The sequence below is a fragment of the Tyto alba genome, unplaced genomic scaffold (genome assembly GCF_018691265.1).
Source record: "Tyto alba isolate M040663 unplaced genomic scaffold, T.alba_DEE_v4.0 Super-Scaffold_1, whole genome shotgun sequence".
Taxonomy (NCBI): domain Eukaryota; kingdom Metazoa; phylum Chordata; class Aves; order Strigiformes; family Tytonidae; genus Tyto; species Tyto alba.
Window position 1 is genome coordinate 19720515 of NW_024881261.1, and position 18791 is coordinate 19739305.

At 36.7% G+C, this 18791-nt stretch overlaps 1 protein-coding gene across 2 annotated transcripts in view; it reads right to left on the minus strand.

Annotated features, from left to right (window-relative positions):
• Positions 1-4656: 4656 nt before the first annotated feature.
• KIF20B (kinesin family member 20B) overlaps positions 4657-18791 on the minus strand; it is a 43389-nt gene continuing 29254 nt past the window's right edge. The window contains exons 24-34 of one of the 2 annotated variants that reach the window (XM_042791716.1): positions 18475-18600; positions 18074-18210; positions 16889-17044; positions 15698-15874; positions 14889-15050; positions 12858-12980; positions 11125-11328; positions 8822-8899; positions 7898-8045; positions 6244-6386; positions 4657-4907 (exon numbers count right to left, since the gene is read on the minus strand). In XM_042791716.1, the coding sequence (XP_042647650.1) occupies positions 4830-4907; positions 6244-6386; positions 7898-8045; positions 8822-8899; positions 11125-11328; positions 12858-12980; positions 14889-15050; positions 15698-15874; positions 16889-17044; positions 18074-18210; positions 18475-18600 (1532 nt within the window). In that variant the 3' untranslated portion in view covers positions 4657-4829. The remainder of the gene's footprint in view (positions 4908-6243; positions 6387-7897; positions 8046-8821; positions 8900-11124; positions 11329-12857; positions 12981-14888; positions 15051-15697; positions 15875-16888; positions 17045-18073; positions 18211-18474; positions 18601-18791) is intronic. The other variant, XM_042791717.1, reaches the window with a different exon arrangement.

Here is an 18791-nt window from a genome sequence, read left to right on the forward strand (position 1 = left end):
GGCTATCATATTACTGAGTCACACCAAAAATATTCTGCTCCCTTTTCTCACTCCCTAACTCCAGAAACAGCTACTCTCACTCCATGAGCTGTCTGATCAAATGGTGCCACTGCTTCTCCTTGTTTTCTTTTGCCAAAGAGAAAAGCCTGACCTATATGAAGTTGTGTCCTCATATTCTCCTTCCAGAAGCCTTCATTATGTCTGCAATTGGAGTGCCATGAGGATGGCAAAAGAAAAAGTGTTTGTGGCAAACAAGCTGAAGTTGAGCAAGAAAACTTGGAAAAGTTGGGGAAGCTTGACACATGTATAGCATGGGCTATTTTCTAAGAATTATCCCTCACAGCATGACATGACTTGCTCAGGAACTATTCAACGACAATGGTGTTCCTGTACAAGGCACTTCGCAGGATTCGGGTGTTACATACTGCAGAAGAGTTTGCTTCCTTGTATGTGGAAAACAAAACACCAAAGAAGTGAGGCCAAGTCTTAAAAGAGTTATTAAAGTTATAAGGATATAAACTTATTCTCTTGGGAAACAGAAACTTAATTTTAAGTATCAGAAGTTTTCAATGCATAGAAGAGATTGATAATGAACTAGGTTGTCCTATTTCAGATAGTTTCAAAAGCTAGATTTACTCAAATGGGGGGGAGGGGGTGGGCAGGGATCTGGGGGGAAGCAAAACAGTGGAAGTCACTGTTGCTACCCCAGGAAACTTTCCTTTATGCAATTTGAGTTCTCTTAGCATATCAGCACTGAATGAGCCGATTTCATATATAGAAGCTTGTATTCCCCTCTTCAGCCAATGATGCACAGTGATACATGCATCACACAACATTGTTGGAGTACAAACTTCCTACTTTCAAGGAAGTTCTGAAGAGAACAAGGAAAATTTAAGTATTACCAGATGTCTTCTCCATGTCAAAATATAGACCACATTTCCATTAAATGGTGCTTGCCTTGGTCTTTGCTAGGTGAGGAATTGAGCTCTCCTCCATTAATAGACTAACACTGTTCTCCTTGCTCTGCAAGCTAGTTTATGAACCTTAACCTAAAGTAAGACTAAAATAAAGAGGAAGCATATTCATGGTTCAATAAGCTACAGTACTTATCATGAAGAGTCAGAAGGCAAAAGAGAGATGATGTCCTAAAACATCTTTTTGCTTCATTCTCCAGAGGAGCTGAAAGAAAGACAAAACCAAGCTAGATTCAATATTGACCAGGAAAAAAATTATTTCCCATTACTTCCCGAGAACTGAAAGTGAACACCTTTCTAGGCAACAGTATCAAAAAACCTGCTTTTGGGGATTTTTTTTTTTTCCTTCATATCACACCCATGTTCTTCCTGCTCAGGAAATAGTTGATAATCCTGACATAGACAAAGGAGGTACACAAAATATGATCTATTTTCTAGGCTACTGACATATAAGCTCAAACTCCAAGAGCTGTAGGATGTACAGAAATCATAATCCTTTGACCAAAGCAAAGGGAGAATGCTCTATTTCTGTATACATTAAAAATTGGTAACAATTGAGTTTAATAATAAAGTCCACACCTATGAAAAAAGCTAATTCAGTGCAGTTCTTGCAATTACAAAGGGTACCCTAGGGACAAAAAATAGAATAAGTGCAATAGACAAATTTTTTGTGCATGTATATACAGCTATTCTAATGCCAGACTATATTGAAAACACCCATTCAAATTACTTCCAGAAAAAAACAGGTTTTTCTATAGCCTCCAGATAGCTCAGCAACACTGACAGAAATTTAGTAAATACAAGAACTCAGAAAAACTGGCAATACAGGTAGAGTTATGGTGGCATTCCTGAGTGTCACAGTAGCTTTACTAAATTCAGAGATTCTACTTCCCGGTTAGCTGCACAGATAACTAAATTACAATTTACTGGAGTGATTGAGATAAACTCTGTTAAATGTTTTGTCACTTGCTATTTACCCACAAAATCAGAAACAAGTGCAAATTATTTGAAACTGAAATTTTGTATTTGATATGGAGAACAAACATTATCAATCAGTAATTTCCAGAGACTTAAAGGGCTGAAGATATTTCTATTACTTCCACACATTTGAATCAATAAAGAAATCAAACATGCAACAATCAAGTAATTCAGCATTCTTCCAATCTGGCATTTACCTTGGAAATGTTTTTTGGTTACATAAGAGCTATAAGGCCATTTGATGATTTAATGATAAGCAATCAAACTGTCATTCAAGGCAACATGATGATATATGAATTTCACTGCAGGCAAGTGCAAGGTTATACACGATGGAAGAAACAATTCAGCTAAAAAGGCACATACGGATGGGTTCTAAAATTAACTGAAACTATTCAGAAAAAAACAACAAAAGTTAAGGGTCAAGATGAATAGCTGACTGAGAACACCTGCTAAAAATGGAGAAAACTAGACAAAATGTTAAGAGAAAGAAAAAGAATAAATATTCCAAGTACTGTCCCGTTGTTTAAGACCAATACAGGATTTCACCTTGTATATTTACTGTCTTCAGCTATGAGACTTCTGTAAAATGAGCAACTAGCACCTACGTGAGGTAGGAATATTCACTGACATGCTTTTCTATAGCCTTGAAAAAGATCAATCCAGGTATCTGGACCACAGATAGCAGTGTTGGGGTTTGAGCTCAGAGGGCAACTGGACACCACACAGATGCTCACTTCCCCCTTCACCCCCAGCACTGAAAAGGAGAAAACAAAGAAAAAGACTTGGTGGTTTGAGCTCAGAAAGCAACTGAGCACCATGCAGTCACTCACTTGCCCCTTCCCCCTGCCATCACTGAGAAGGAGAAAATAAGCAAAGGCTTGGGGCTTAAGATAGGACAGGGAGAAATGACTTGCCTATTAAGGTCACAGGCAAAATACACTCATTAAGGGAAGAAAACAACATAAATGTCCTGGGTTTGAGTGACTGATGGGGATTTTGGTAGCAGGGGAGGGGGCTATAGGGGTGGCTCCCTGTGAGAAGCTTCTCGAAGCTCCCCCAGCTCCAAGTCAGCTCCACCTCTGCACCAAAACTGAGCCAATCAGCTGCGCCTCTACGATAACGTATTTAAGGGACATGGTGACGAGCAGTGGGACTTGTGAGGAGGAGTTGCTGCAGCTGCATGAACACCAAAGTCAGTGGAGGAACGGAGGAAGAAAGGAGGGGGGAGGTGTGCCGGAGCAGAGACCCCCCTGTATCCTGTGGTGAGACAGCAGGGCGGCTCCCCCCGCCACCCATGAAGATCTATGGTGTAGCAGACACTGATTTATGGCCTGTTGCTCCTGCTCTGATGATCAAGGTTCTGTGCCCGAAGAAGGCTGGGGTTGTGTGGGAAAAGGCAGAGCCACTGCTATAAATCAGAGCTGGGAGGATTGCAGCATGCGGGGGAGTCCCACGCCAGAGCAGCTCGAGAAGGGCTGCAGCCATGGGAGAGAATCCAGTCGGAGAAAGTTGGTGACCCATGAGGGAGCAGTGTGGGGAATGCTGTGGCCCGTAGGAGGGACTCATGTCAGAGCAAGTTTGTGGAGGACTGTCTCCTGTGAGAGGGGGACCGTGATGGAGCAGGGGGAACAAGTTCCAGAAGCTCCCCCCCACCAAAGATGGAAGAAGCAGCAGCACTGACTGCAGCATACTGAACCAGTATGTTTGGAGGAAGGGAGGAGAGGCAAATCTCAGACTGGATGTTGACAGAGAAATTCTGAAACATTTTTGCAGTGAAGTCAATACCAAACTTCAAAAGGCATTCTTGTAGACAAGATACTCTTCCTGTGGTGCTAAACGCTATGTATGTGCAAAACAGATTGACAAGGAAACCTTTTATACAGAAAGATATCATGGAATCATAGATATAATGGGTGAAATAGACCAAAATGCAGTAATAATCAAAATAAGCCAATACTCCGCGTAAAAACAATGTTGTATGGTTGGCATTAATCCAAGCAATTAAAATAGCTTCATGAGCAACAAGTAAATGATCACTTACTGGGATTGTCTTGCTTCATCCATGTCAAAAGCAGGTCATTGTCAAGGTAATTTCAGCTTTTTCTGAACGATGACCAGTACTGGTCTTCAAACAATGTGAAATCCTATGAAATACAGTCACTGCTTGTGACTTAAGTAAATGCTACATTGATGAAACCAGAAGTGTCTTATATGTTTACTCAGTCACTGATTATAAGCTGAAACCTCACTATATATTGTTGTTTTAGTTGAGCAGAACTGGATCATTAAAATAAAATGTCAAATGTCTGAGAGTGGGTCACTTCTAATAGCAAATTATAACTATTTATGGCTATTAGAATCCTCAAAGAAAGAATATTATGCTTATAAATTACTTAATTTATAAGAGTAAATAGAAGACAGTTAAAACCCCAAGAGATGAAAAATATTTCTCTACATAGTGCCAATTCCTTAATTTTGTCCCTTCACAGAATTTTTTTTTAATCTTTTTAAAGAATTTAAGGATGTACAGGTTTTGATGTGTACTCATTTTTTTTTCCACTTAAACTTATGGTAGGTATATTGGCCATCTGAAAAAAAAGCAACTTAAACCATTCCAGAAAGGCATAGTTCCTACTGCACAATGGATAAGTTAACACTTCCGAAGACACCATTCCTTGAAAAAAAATATGGTTCAGAAGCGAGCTTTCTTGAACAGTATTTCAGCTTTAATGGACTCAGAACCAGAAACCATCAGAACAACTCTGTACATCTATATACAGACTTTGGAACATAACTATTATTTCCTATATACAATCAATTGAAATAGTACAATGGAAATATGCTTTGAGTAGGAAATACAAACATGCTTTTGCAAGATTATTTAGCTGGTTTTGATCGTAGATGTCGCTTGATGATTAGATGATCACTTTCCTTCTCTCTTTGTTCTATAAAGACCTGAAAAATATGATATTTCAAGAGTTACTCAGCATTTCTTCAGAGACAAATGACATGCACTTCTATACCCATAACTGATAACATGATTTTTCCCAGAAGCTGTTTTCAGAATGAAATTTCAGAATATCTTTTAGTCAGAGGTCTCCAAGATAGAGAGACCACTTCAGTGCATCATAATAAGCAACTAGTACTGGGAACATACAGAATTCTGTTTTTTCTGAGACAAATACTGAAGTCCAAAGAAAAAAAGTGACCTGAAAGCAGCTCTCATTTCTAATCTATAATACTCATTTTGTGAAACAGGAAGTGTTCAGAAAAATTTTTAGCTTAAATGTCTTCATCTTTCTCTGACTTGCCCAGGATTCAGTCTTTCGCTTTTCCTTTCACTTCCAAGCTTCTTAACTTCGTTTGCTCTGCATTTCTGTCATTTTCTTCATCCTCTTATGGACAGCATTTTCATTTATACTGCATCCATTCATACAGTTTTTTACAAAAAAGTAAACATAATATATCTCAGTACGGGCAAACGCTCACCATAGTGAAGGGAAGAAAAGATTGAACAGAATGAAGAGATGTACTTCTAACAAAGCAAGAGTATGATCAGCACTATAGTTACTGTCAAAACCATTAAGTTGGATTTCAGAAACAATACATCAAGCCCTGGCCTATAAGACTCTTTATAGGCTTGCTTAGACAAGACAAGACAACACAATTTAAACACACCCAGAAGACTATTTAAATTGTGCTTTGCAAAGCATGGATGTATCCACATCCTAAACTAATCCTAATATCAGCTAGGCATAAATAGAATTGGAAATTACCTTAGGTGTTCACTCGTCCTGCAAAGTTAATTGTACATGCAGACACTTAACTTTAGTGTTTCATTCATGCTATTCCAAATCTATGGATTCCTTAGTGGTCTCTATTCCTCTTCTCCCTTTATGCTACACTTAAATGAACAGTGACTTGAATACTAACTAGTGAAAAAACAAATAAAGACTCAACTGCTGTAGCAGAGGAAAAAGTAATCCTCCACATACCATAACTAAGGTTTCTACAAATCCAAATGTGAAGATATCTCTGTGACTGTTGTATCACCTCTACAGTAAGTCAGCAGTCAAACACAGAGAAGATAGGTGAGAAAACAGAGAAAGTTAAGCAAAACATCCGGAAAAGATCAAAAGGAATGGTTAGGTAGAATCAAGTCAGTACTTTCAAACCTCTTCTGCAACTTCATTAGACCTTCAGATTTGTTCTGTCCCCCTACTAGTTTATTTTAAGTCAAGATTACAGAAATAGATTATAGTGGACAGAACACCAACGCGTAATCACTTACTGAAGAAGCAGAGATATCTAGAGGGCAAGAAATGTCAGTTGAATACAACTTTCTCTTTGCTCGTTTTGGCTTGAGATCATTTTCTTTGATGATTTCTGGTTCTGCAGACTTGGGAGAGCTTATTGTTGCAATCAGCTTCTTTGCTAGAAGAAAAATTTTATCATAAATCAGTGTCTTACTGGTTTTGAGAGCCTCAAAATTAATGAATAAAGCTTTATTAAAAACAGTTTTAAAATGAAACAGATATTGTCTGATGTTTGCATATAAAAATTCAGAAGTGGTATTTGACTAACAGTTTTCTACAGCTTCAGATGCAAGAGCTTAAAAGACACATTTAAATATCACATTAAAAATCAATTAGAATTCAGATTTCACGGGAAGTTAAACACTTCAAGAAGTTGAACAACAGGCTTAACTTCTTTGGACTGACAGAGAAGCACAAGGTTTAGTCAATTTTCTCTATATACTTGTATAGTTTTATCAAAGTAGTACTAGCTCTAGAGAGATGAGTGCATGTATATTATGAGCTGGGAGGAAGTAAGAAATCCTGAACAATACTAAATTATGCAAAAGAAGGAAAAAATACAGGACATGGTAACAAAGATTACCAACTAGAACTCATTTGCTAAAATTAAGTATTTTTAGGGTGAAATTTTAAGTAGTCTGAACTTGGCTTCCTTTGATAACGATATGTTGTCCTCATGGAACCACTCTGACAAATGTGGAAAACTTTAAAAATCCCACTATCATGATTTAGACTGTCTTACAGCAGGTAAGATGTACTCTCTAGCAAGTCAAGTTGGTACAGAGATCTTTATTCAGTGTGGACAATTAAAATTATGACTTTGTTTTAACCAGCCCAATAATACTGTCTTCTAGAATTTAACCCTGGTGATTCCTTGTGCCCTCTGATAATCTTTTTTTTTAAAAACCCAGTAACTCTGATATCATGTCTTACTGTAGAAAAGAATAAAAATATATTCTTTAATGGAAAGTCCTGGCAGCTAATCTTCCCAAGGTTATGCTTAAACATAATGAAATCCATTAATTGCTTCACAGCTAGTTTAATCAAGTCTTCCATATATTTTCAGGAGACACCAGCTTTCAGATATGGTAGAATTAATCTTCCCCTCCCACATTCATACATACATCAGAAAACATTAATACAGTTTCCACAGAAACAATGCGGGAGGCAGGTAGGGACTGTTTATATAATAAGGTAAGATTTGGAATTTAAATTCAACACTTGATTTTTTTTTAGATCAGCAAGGCAAGTTTCTGAAATTGCCTTTAACTGTTTTGCTGTAAGCAAGAACAAAATAAGTCAAACATTTTAAGTCTAACAGTTATTGTTTTTATAAGTCTATATGCTCATATTCCACACTGCATCCTTTCATTCCACCTAGTTTATCTTCCACACTTAACCTAAACTTTAGAACTGTGTAGTCCTTGTAATCAGCCTCTTCTACTCTGCAAGATTCAATATAGTAAGACCCAGCTCAGATACCATTATTTCATAAACAAAGTAACAACTTAATGCAGCAGACATGTCCTTTAACAGCATACACATTAACAGATTACAGTAAAAAAAAAAAAAAGGGCATTTTACAATGCCCAGAGAACATGAAATAAGACTTATTTATTTCATACAAACCTTTAGAGTGAATAATAGTAGGAGAACTTTGGAAAAAATCTCCAATTTTTTGTAGTGTTCCATCTTTCTTTTTAGCTGACTTTTTACATGAAGTAGATACTTGCTTTCTTAAGGAGTATTCTTTCCTAAATGACTGTGTAGAAGACATCTGTAGAGAAATACAAGGTCATTGTTCAAGTTGAAAATTGACTGATCTTTGAGTTTAATTCCATTTTATTTGACTTCAATGTTATTTTTATTTTCAAGCTAACATGTTGAGCTTTGCTACTGACACCTCTGTTCATTATACTAATGATACTAGCACAGCAAGCATTGTAGACAACCGTATCTTATAGCCAAAAGAAAATAAATTGTCACAGTTTCACAGAACACATTTAAAGGCATGAGTAATACAGGAAACAAATAGTTTCTTCTAATAAAGTAGATTCAAAGATTTAGAGGACTTCATTAGCCAAGCTGTTCTAGTTATAAATAAAACAGGAGGAAACCAATGGGGAAAACCAATCCACTATCTACCCTCTGAACCTACCGAGGTTACTACTAAGGCTTAAAAATCATCTTTTTATAATTGTCATGCATATATATGACATGAGCCTTAGTATTACCTCAAAGACATTGCCCATAGCATCACATATACTAAGAGTATGTTCAAACTAGTCTTCATAACTATTCGATATGCAACATCGTTCTACAAATCATACACTGCAGGTAGTACACATTCTTGGCAAATACAGACTTACTCTCTTTGGTCAGCTTATAAAGTTTAGTAGGAAGACAACCTAAGTATTTAAGAATCCTGTTTAAGTACATAGATAAGTATAAAATACCACTGCATAAGAATGATTGCTCTTTTCACAACTCCACCACAGAAAAGGTGGACTTGTAAAAGGAGAAACTAACGCCAAAACCAGAACAAAAACAAACCGTTTTTTTGCTGCTTGTAGAAGGTGAATTAGTCATTGCAGGTTTTGCATTTTTCTTGTTCTCACTTCTCACAAAATCCTAGGAAAATAAACATGACAAATTTTAACTAGGATTCTTCTGGAAAGAACAATTATTTATATTACAGAAGCATCCACTGTTTAAATGCTATGACTGACAGTAGGGAGGCATTGACTAATACTGGATAGAGCTAACTACTTCAATGTGAATTAAATACTAAAAAAACTTGGGGAAGGGAACTAGAAATACCCATAGTCAAACCATTCTGACATTTACTATTTTCTTATTTCTTCTGGCTTTAAGAGATTTGACAGGCAAACACAAAAAATTGAAATTAACTCAATAAATCTAAATGTAAATTCAGATTTATGGTGACAAGTATAAAAACAGGTTGGTAGCATAGTACCATTGTTACAGTGTCATTAAAAGACATATTCTATCTTGAAGTGGTGCCAAGTGATTTCAGATAACTGATAGCCATACAGATTGGTAACAGTGTCAGAAAACGGAAAAAGGATTTTGGTTTTTGTTTATTTAGAATGGAATCTCTGCAAAAGATTTGGTGGCATTTGTTTCTAAAAAAAAAAGGGGGTTGGTTTTATTTTTTAAAAATAAAATATGACATGAGCAGTATGTGGTTATTTTAGCAGCACGCGTTTCCCCCCTGTCTTTAGTTTTAGTGCTGACAAAGTGTTTTTCAGTTTTAGGAAATTTATAAAACAAATTGTGTCTTCAGTAGACTTGTGACAGTTAAAAATTACTGAATCATTTTATTATCTATTTCTGTTTGGCATATGTAACATGAAAATAATATTTAAGAGTAACATTCAGGTGAATAAAAGAATAATAAGGTACTTTTAAAATTAGTTCCATGTTAATGAAAAGTTACTTAGATAAATGTTATCACATAAGGGTATGAACATCTACTACACTATGAAAAGATTTATAAATGGATTGGTAAAACAGTCTTCTTGAAACATGGATAACTACGTTAGATGAAATATATTAATCTGTAGATAACGTTCAGTACTTTTTCCAGTGCCTTCAGAAGGATGGTTATTTTTACACCTACTTTTCCAGCAACCTGGCAGAATACTATTCTCAAAGAAAACTGGCTCAAGACACAAGAAGTTTAAATCAACTCTGGACATTATTCTAGAATGCAGTGTTCTATTCCAGATGAATTAACTCACACAGCTTTTATCAGTTATTTTTGCAATCCAAGTTTAACAAAATGAATTTATTGAAGTACTACTGAACACTAATCACTGAAGTGATTATTTGCCTTAATTATTTTACTAAGAGATTAAAAAATACATCACTTGGGAATGCTCAAATGAGAAATGCTAAACTGATACTTCACTCTCCAGCTGAGACAAGCTCACTCAAAGCAATCACTTACCACTTAGCTAAATCATCCACAGGTCATCTCCCTTATATTCACCTGTCAGCTTCAGAAGTCCTTAGAAGTATAGAGATTCATAAGCCCCACAAGTAGGATTACAAGTATCTAAGCACCACCACAATGTGGTCTTAAGATTTTCATAGCCTTTGGAAGTGTCCTAGAGATAGCTGTGTTGGTGCTAATGCTGATGAAAGGCAGACGGAAAAACCCATGCTGTTCAGGTAGGACAAGTAAAGATTTTTACCAGCCCGAACTGCTGTGAAGCCTTTGTCTCACATGTAAACACCACAGCACAGTTAGAAAGCTGGAGCACAACTGAAAGAAAGAGGAATTAACATCTACAGAAAACAAGGAGATTCAGGTGCTGGTGCAATTAGTTCTGTACAGTCCTAAGTACAAAAAGATCAAAGAAAACACAGGCTGGAAAAATAGTCAAAGGAAGTGGTCCTGAAACTCTGAAATGCATTGATTAAGCCCATGGCTTTAACTTGTAATTGCCTATTAGAAGAGATTATAATTGATACCAATGATTGCATAAACAAAAAGAAGCAATTCTTTAGAACTGGTCTTTAAACCCACAGATCAGAGCTAGATACAGAAGCAAATGGTACCAGAAGGGAGAGAAATGTAAAAGGTAAAGTACACAGCAGGCACAAGGGGCCAGAAACTAGATAAATTGAAGTCTATGACTTGATTCAACACAGGTCAGAGATCCACCACTTGGTGCGGGGGAGGTGAGGGGAAGAGGTTTAAATGTGCCCTAAATATACCCCTAGGATCTCAGTGCGTATCAGGAGATAAAGATAGTATTTTAACAAGCGATCAGAGTAATAAATTGAAAAACTGCACAACATATTTTGTCAATTGATGTAGGTCATACCTCATCCATCTCTTCACTCTTCCTTTTCTTTCTTGGTCTGAGCATTTTAACTGTAACTGGTAAGGTGCTGCCCTGGTGCCTCACTTCCATCTTATTTGGTTGCAGAGGTGTGAACTGGATTTCCATCTCTGGTTTTGGGAACCGACTAGTTTTTCCATTTTCTGTAGACACTTCAGAAGAGTCAAGGACAATTTCTGAATGGTCCTGCAAACATATGGAAATTTTAAGAAAACAAGTTTTAAAGTAACTGTGAGTTTAAAAACTGTCATACATATCGCTCTCCCGTGGATTGCAAAGTAAGCATTCCATTTTCCAGCTGTTAGCTTTCAGAACAGTTATAATAGAGTGAAGAAATCAACTTCAACTATAGCAGAGTTTAACTCTTATTTTCTAACACCTTTTTGTTAATTTTTAAAAGTTAATGTTTCTATACTTGAACTCAGCCTGATACTTTGTTTCCAAGTCATTTTGCTCAAGGGCAGAGACAGCTAGTCAGAGTTTTCACAACTAGCACTAGTAGAATTGACATTATTTTCTTCACCTTAACTCTGCTGCTCCTTAGGAGCTGGGCAATAATAGCAGCTTTTGAGAGAAAAGTATTATCTTTCTCTAGCTTATCTTTAGGGAGCTTCCCCTTGTTTTTCTACATTAGAGAAGTTAATTGTGTAAGTATCAAGGTCCATTTGGCAAGCTACAAGCCAGATTCAACCTATGAGAGGCTTCCACATCACTATCTGTCCTTTGGAGGAAGAGCAGGCATTCAGGCAGCACCACCGCCCACAAGCGGAAGACCTTGTCTTGTACCTGCTTACAGCCAAACAGCAAGAACTGCACAGTGAGGCTGGGATGGAAAAGTTAGTTCACACAACTCTTCCTCAACAGCACTTAACTTCCACCATCCACCCAACCCTATTTTTCTTAGCAAAACCAGCAAGAAAGCCAGATCTGTGGTCTCCCTGGCTCCTGCATCTCTGTGGAAGCAGTTCAGCTTCTGGCTAGCATACAAAAATTAACTCAGCAGCCATTGAATGAATCCTGGCAGATAGGCTGCTCAGGTGGTTGGTGCTGAGAGATCACAGGTGGCTGCTACTACTGTTGCTCGTAGGGTCCCAAACAGACTAGATGCTGCTGCTTCTTGAAGGGTACCTTCCTCCTCTCAAAAGGAAAATGATCAAAGCTCATAGAAAGCCAAAAGGTAATCACCTTCAGACTCTGCTGGGATTATGAGTGGTAATACAAGCACCATTGCATTCCCAAGAATGGAGTTTGTGAATAAAAACATTTTTCTTTATAAGTGCTACTTCATGAGAGTTAGCAATCAAAAAGTTACATAGGAATGGTTAGTGTCATTAGCTAACAAAGGTGTACACAGGAATCCTGCAGTGGAAGGATGAAAATCCAATTTGTCCGACTATTGCTCATCCATTTAAAAGGGTGTTGTGGTTTTTTTTTTCCAGGTGACTTATCTAATAATCAGCCACTTCATAAGCAATGGAGAGGCAAGATTTCAAGAGTATGCAATTGAAAACAGATGTAATTATTCACATGATTATGTTACACAGCTTTTATTTCTACCAAAAGCCACTAAATTAGGTGATCTGATTACCAAGAAAGGTATTTGCACAAAAAGCTTTGGAATTGTTCACACAACCAAACACATTTTATTCCCTCTTATGCATTTAGCTAAATCCATACAATTTCATAGAATTTTTAACTTTAAGTTTTATACCAACCTCATTTAATGAAGAGGCACTGCTAGGACATCGAGATAATGAACAATTCTCTTTAACTTCATTATATCTTACTGGAATACTTTGTCCAGGTATAGGATTAGTCTTTCTTTGTTTTCCCATAAACTGTAAATATTTGGAATGAGAAAAGATTATGCTAGACTGTAACACTCAAAATATTTTGAATTTTCTAAAGCTACAATATAAAAGCTCAAGTGCAGACAGCTGATGAACACCTAGCCTGAATGACAACACAAGTTTAAGGCAGTAGCACCTACTCACAATGCCATCTTAAAATGTGCCTTGCTGGATCTCACCAACAGCTCATTTGTTTCAACATTCTGCCTCCAAGAGTAGCAAAGGGAAATGCTATTTAAGCATAACATGTGTGATCCTGTTCACCTTGTCATCTGTTCACTCCATACTCTCCCATCATTCTTAGTTGTTCCATTAGAAGTTTAAGAGGCTACACCTCTGTCTAATCCTCAAAGTATCCATTTACAAATACATTTATGGATTTGTACTACAAAATTTTCTAATTTCTGCTGACAGTACCTGTTTCCACCACATCCAGAAGATCACTAGCTGCTTCATATAGGAATAGGTTATTTTAACTGTTTTAAAAGTCTGTGCTACTGGTTTCATCAGCTGCTGCCCAGTTCTTGCAGGATTTTAGGAAGGACAGTTCTGCCTTCTGCTTACCCACTACAATCATGATTTTGGAAGCCTCAGCTCCATAACCCTCTGGTAGCCTTAACTTCTCCTAATTAGAGTGCCAGCTTCTTAGCCTCTCCTTACAAGGCAAGAGACACATATCACCTTGACCACTTTAGATTTTCTTCTTTATCTCCACTATATCTTCCTTGAGAATTGACTGACTACCCCCAAAAACTTTACCCCATTCACCTCACCACCACTGTAACAGCTTCTCATACAACAATCCTGTTAACAGCCTCTCCTTACTCATAACACCAAGTACCAAGGCTACTGGCTTGAGATAAATACTTCAGCACCAACTGTTCATAACAATTCTTCTCTATAATTATTTTTATAGCAAAAATAACTAATTTATGGTGCTCTCTTAGCTGCTGTTCCAAAGCTGTATAAAGCAGTAATGCTTCTGAGAGCTATTCTGTCCCCCCTCAAACATCACAATCTTTATCTATTCCGCACTAGCTGAATCAATGAAGTAGCAAGAAACTAGCCAGCCGGTCTTATTTGGCAGCAGACGGGAAAGAGCTGAAGAGATGCATTTTGTCATTCAGCTCAGCTCTGCAGCAAGAAGAGAACTGCATCTTCTGGCAGCCAGGGGAAGGTCTGCTAGGAAATCCATGTTCAGCTCCGTTCATTATTAATTAGCTATAGAGCCATAATGCATTAATTCAGTTTAGCAGGAGAACTACATTAAATGCTGTTCATGAAGAACAAAGTTTTGGTCAGAATCAGGAGTCTCAGTACAATTGCAAGCCTTTCAATTTTTGTTCAGGAAATAAGCAAAGTGGATGCTTTCTTTGCATAAACTTCAAATATCATTTTAGTTTGGTTTTAAGTGGGAGGCAAGATACTGTTTCCTTCTTGTGAAACCCCATATGGACTGCCAGATCTAATTACAGAATCATCTCTATTACCATACTACAGGTGATATCAGAAAAGTTGTTTGAGCTGAAATCCCCTTAACACTGACATAACCAAACTGAGATGACATTACAAATATCGTGTCTTCAAGTTTCTAGAACCTGAATTAGTTAACTAGTTTTTCCTTCAGATACGTAAGTTTTTACGGTGTATTGAGAAGTGGTATTCTATGAACTAAAGTACATTTTTTTTTTTTTCTGAGTGCAAGCTTGAAAGAGGGAAAGAGAAAGAATGAACAATAACTCAGAACTGAAGACACAGTTAAAATACGAAGAACTGCGAAAAGTACCTTCTGGGAGATTCCCCATGCTGCTGAAATACATACTGACAAAACAACAAAATAAAACTTATTAACAACATACCATTAGTACATACTTTCTATAAACAGAACTAACATACCTTTTCATTGACAGACTCGTCTATTTCATCTTGTCCTTCAGGTAAAGGTACTTCTGCCAAAGACTGATTACTTTCACTGTTAATGCGTTGTTTCAGTTCCTTTATGAAATCATCTTTCTTGGCCAGCTGTTTCCTTAGTTCTTCTGTATCAGTTTCCTTATCCTAATAAACGTAGCAAAAATTGCCACAAATTGGAGGATTGACAAATAACATGTACATGAGCATCATTACAATTACTTTGTAGCATCAGTTTTAGAATTGCAGGCTAAAATAGCCAACTGTCCAACAAAAAGCCAATAATTTCATATATGGGTGGCCACTATTTAAAGTGAAGAAAAGTCGTAACAGCCCGGGAAGATGTAATGCAAAATTTTTTATTTTACTCTACTTCCATTGTTATAACAAGTTCACCTTCCACTTGTTCATGAAATTTAGTGCTGTGAAAAAGGCAGCTGATGTGATAGTTTATTCCGATTTCCAGTCCAATCAAATTGCAATCTAATGATCAAATAGACTTGAGTGTTTATCTAAACTACTAAGTATTTTGAAACATCAGTTACTGTTACGAATTCAGTTTCAAAAAAAGTTTTTTTTTTTAAATTAGCTGCAAACAATTTCAATGACAGTGTTTAAGAACAAAAAATAGAGCAAAACCACAAAGAGCATATGTAGTGTTTTGCAGAATTAATGGATTAAAAACCAAAAAAAAAAAAGAAACAAACCACCAAAAAACCCCCAAACAATAAACAGCCTAAAAACAAACAAACAATAAATCACAGGAACATGAAAGGTAGAGAAAAAGAGAAGACCTTTCCTGAATCCTTTACTGCAGCTTGTTTCAGTTCTGCTATTTCTTTATCTTTTTGTATGATGTTAGAAGACAAAGTCTTGAGCTGTACTTCCAAAGCTTCTACTAATTTATCTCTTTCTTCACGCCACTTTTGAAGATTGCTGTCCTTTTCTACCAGCTGTGCAGCAAGTCTTTCCTAAATAGTGACAAAAATAAGTTAGAATTCAACACCACTTCTACACACCATGTGAACTGTTCCGATAGTTTGGTTTTATATAGCTCGTACTATTTTACAGCCTTAGTATACTTGAGAGCCTATGCAGATCTTTAAAAGCTCACATATAACTAGTTTCACTACAAGTATGCAAAAGCAAACCGTGCTTCAAATAAGAAAATTCTGTATTTGTTTTTATACTCTTTGTGAAGAGAATTTTTGGTAAGAACCACCATTCCTGTTTGCTCACTTTGAGATTTTATTATTAGTAAGTCTCAGGCAAGCAGTCACAGAAAGTGAAAGTAGTCCTAAGCTCCTAACATCCTCCTTTACTGATTGCAGATCCAGAAAGTCATTTGTAACTACTTCTAGATGCAAATATAGTCTTTGTTTCATTGATTCATAGTCTTTGTTTCATAGATTCAAATAATAATTTAATACGCTTAAAAAATTACAAACTTGATGCAGTCCAGTGAACAGGCAAGGTATCCACCTTGTTATTAACCATCAGTCAAGTGATAGGTGAGCAAAACCACTAGCATTTTGACCAAGTATTTTTACACTACATCTGGAATGAAGCCTTTTTTGTGAACTCCTGCTTGCTTTTTTTCTTTTTTCTAAAGCCTCATAGGCTTTTTTTTTTTTTTCCAGAAAGGCAAGCAACAGATCTTGGTTTTCAAATTATGTTTTCTTAGCTTCATTAAGTACCAGTTCATTTAAATGTAGGTTACTTATTTGTGTTTTACACACAAGGTGAATTACGAAGAATTCATATTGAGGTAGTGATGCGAGAAAGCAACAAGCATGTTTAATTGCATTACATATTGCGCTTTTTCATCTTGTGACAATTTCATTTTTACCTTCTCCTATTGAGAAAATCTCATGTAGGCTTTGCCATATAATAAAGTGAGGGGACTTTGTTAACACTTGGCATGAGATTTGCTCTGTACTAAAGACTTGGACTAGAGGAACCTGCTGAGACCTCCAGTCACTTACAACTTCTGCTTGTTGCTGTACATGACGTTCTCGGTCTTCCGCAAATTTTCTCATTTCTCTGTTGCGATGGCTCTCAGCTTCTTTTACTTGACTTATGAGTCTCATTTTTTCCTCCAGCCACTTCTTTCTATCAGTTTGATATTTTGCCTCATTTTCCTATTTTAATGAGACCAGAAATAAAGCCATAGGCAAATAAGCAAAGGAAATTAAAAACTCAGGTCTTAAAATCCAGATTACCGTTAAACATTCATTTAAAAAGTAACAAACACTACCACAGTTTTACTCCAGCATATTCCCAAGGGCAAGTATTACTCTCCCATTTGTTCTTCTCCATTGGGAAAAACAAACAAACAAACAAATTTTCAGCACTTCTTATTCAGACTGGCACATCTTCATGGAACAGAATTTTTTTTCCTCTAGAAATGCTCTGGACAAGTCACAAACAGTATTAAAGTTACACCAAAAGTAATGGTCAAGAGACCCTTTTTACTTACAAATTCCCCATCTTTTATACTGCCTTACAAGGCATGTTAGAAACCTTACTTCTGTGTCAAGACTGAAAGACAAAGAATGTGGTACCATTTGAATGTTAGACAGAGATAGCACGTACCTAAAGACGTCACTTCAATCCACAGCAACTTTGCCTCCTTTTCTATCACAATCAAATCTCTTGCTAGACATTATCCCACATAAGACAGAAGGCACCTAAAAAGGTGCTTGGAACAAAAAGTCTACTTTCTAATCCAAGGAGAATTAGAGGCAAATCTTCAGCCTAACAGGAAGGGCTTACAGGCCATATAGAAAGCACAAGATCTTTAAAGAGTTTGATTTAGTTGCCCAGGCAGCTGACAAGAAAGAGGTTTGGAACAGATATCAGGAGTTGGATTGTTTAAGGCAACTGTAAGAGGAACCCATCTACAGAAGCACCGTCCATGGTTGCATAATGTGGTGAAGGGTACACTCCATTATGAGGCATCAGTGACGTGTGTTACAAAGATATTGCATCCAGACTCCACTGCACTGATGCACTGCAGCTTTTAGAGGATGTTTCCTTTACTCGCGTAACAACCTGACATATCATGTCCTAGGTCTTCAAGAGAGCGACACCAAAAAAAAAAAAATCTAGACTCCTAAATGAAAGTTCTGGCTTTAAACCTAAGTATGAATTACATGACCATATTTTACCTGCAGTTCTTTTTGCAGCTTCATTATTTCCTCATTGTCATTTATGTTTTTCTCCTCATTTTTGCTCATCTTTTGCTGCCCGTCACTATAGCTTTGGTTATTCAGCTCTCCATACTTCTGCTTCCATGCTTCCAGTTCTAGTCAGTACACAAAACGAGGTTACGTAATGTATAGTTTTAAATGTGTATTTGACCACATTCACATACTTCTACTAAAGTTACTTGGATTTATCAGCTATGACCACAAAGGGACAAAAGAAACCTTTAACTGTTAGAAGTTTATGTACTACATAAAGTTAATGCCTAAATAACAGTAACAAAACAAAACAGTAATTTAAAGCAGCTATCACAATACATCAAAACCAATTTTGCCTCGTTGTTCATTTTCCAGTGAGAGATTACCCCAAACTAATCTGTTGGTCTCTTCTAATTTGGCTTCAAGCACTTTATCTTGTTCAGTCTGAGTCTGTTCTTGTTCTTCTAATGTCATCCGCATATCTTCAATTATTTTTTCCTTTGCACACAGATCTGAAGATTTGAAAATAAGTTTACACATAAGCCCCCATACTAGTTCTCACCATTCCCTCCCAAAGTGTCTTAATTACAGGTCATTTCCCTCATTTCCTGAGATCAAAAGCTCTATTAGAAAGAAATAAAGTATCTCTACTGAACTACCCAAATCCAGAATTCTTAAGTGATTTTCAACAATTTGATAGAGG